The sequence below is a fragment of the Sinocyclocheilus anshuiensis genome, unplaced genomic scaffold (genome assembly GCF_001515605.1).
Source record: "Sinocyclocheilus anshuiensis isolate Anshui unplaced genomic scaffold, SAMN03320099.WGS_v1.1 scaffold527, whole genome shotgun sequence".
Classification (NCBI taxonomy): Eukaryota; Metazoa; Chordata; class Actinopteri; order Cypriniformes; family Cyprinidae; genus Sinocyclocheilus; species Sinocyclocheilus anshuiensis.
The window spans coordinates 436,721-437,604 of NW_015548227.1; the positions used below are offsets into that span (position 1 = coordinate 436,721).

Here is an 884-nt window from a genome sequence, read left to right on the forward strand (position 1 = left end):
TATATATATATTTATTTATTTATGTGTTTGTTTGTTGGTTGGTTTGGTTGGGGGGGTAATTTGGCCAAAAATGTTTATGTAAATATCAGAAAAATAATAATATTAGTAATAAGTAATAATAGTAATATTAATTAATTATCATTATTAATGAAAAATATTAAACAAAATGTAGAATATTGAAATATGTAATATTTCAATGTCAAATAAAAATCTAGAAAAGCCAACAAAGAAAATCCATGTGGCAATTTCCATTTATTTTGATTAATCATACAGCCCTAAATGTAAATATTTCAATATTGGTTGTCATGTGTCTCCTCTTGGTTTGATTTCTTGGTCCAAACCCAAATTGAATTCCCTTCTCCTGCAAGTGTGTTTTCACTGTGTTTTATTTGGCTCCAAACTGCCGTCATCTAAATTGCCTTCATACCATTTGCAGATTTTACTGGCCACATAGTCTATATTCCAGATCCCGTGTTTTTTAAAAAAAATACTGAAGATTATTTGCATTTCGTCTTGCAGATGTAAAGTGTGTCCGCTGACGTTCTTCTCCAAGTCAGACATGCAGATACACTCCAAGTCCCACACGGAAGCAAAGCCTCACAAGTGCCCTCACTGCACCAAGTCCTTCGCCAACGCGTCCTACCTGTCCCAACACCTGCGCATTCACCTGGGAGTGAAGCCGTATCACTGCTCCTACTGCGAGAAGTCCTTCCGCCAGCTCTCACACTTACAGCAGCACACCAGGTAACTCTTCAGCCTCAGCTTGTGCACGTGTTTGAAAGTCACTTTGGATAAAAGCATATAAAAGCAAATATTTTTCTATTAATATTTTTGCTATTTTTCTGTTAAATTGAAATTGTAAAAAAAGTAGTTTTATTTATATA

The 884-nt window shown here is 34.6% G+C and overlaps 1 protein-coding gene across 1 annotated transcript in view; it reads left to right on the forward strand.

Annotated features, from left to right (window-relative positions):
• Window positions 1-884, forward strand: part of LOC107654432 (zinc finger protein 362-like) — a 13,183-nt gene that overhangs the window by 8,420 nt on the left and 3,879 nt on the right. Inside the window, exon 6 of the mRNA XM_016441481.1 lies at window positions 520-744. Within this exon, the coding sequence (XP_016296967.1) occupies window positions 520-744 (225 nt within the window). The remainder of the gene's footprint in view (window positions 1-519; window positions 745-884) is intronic.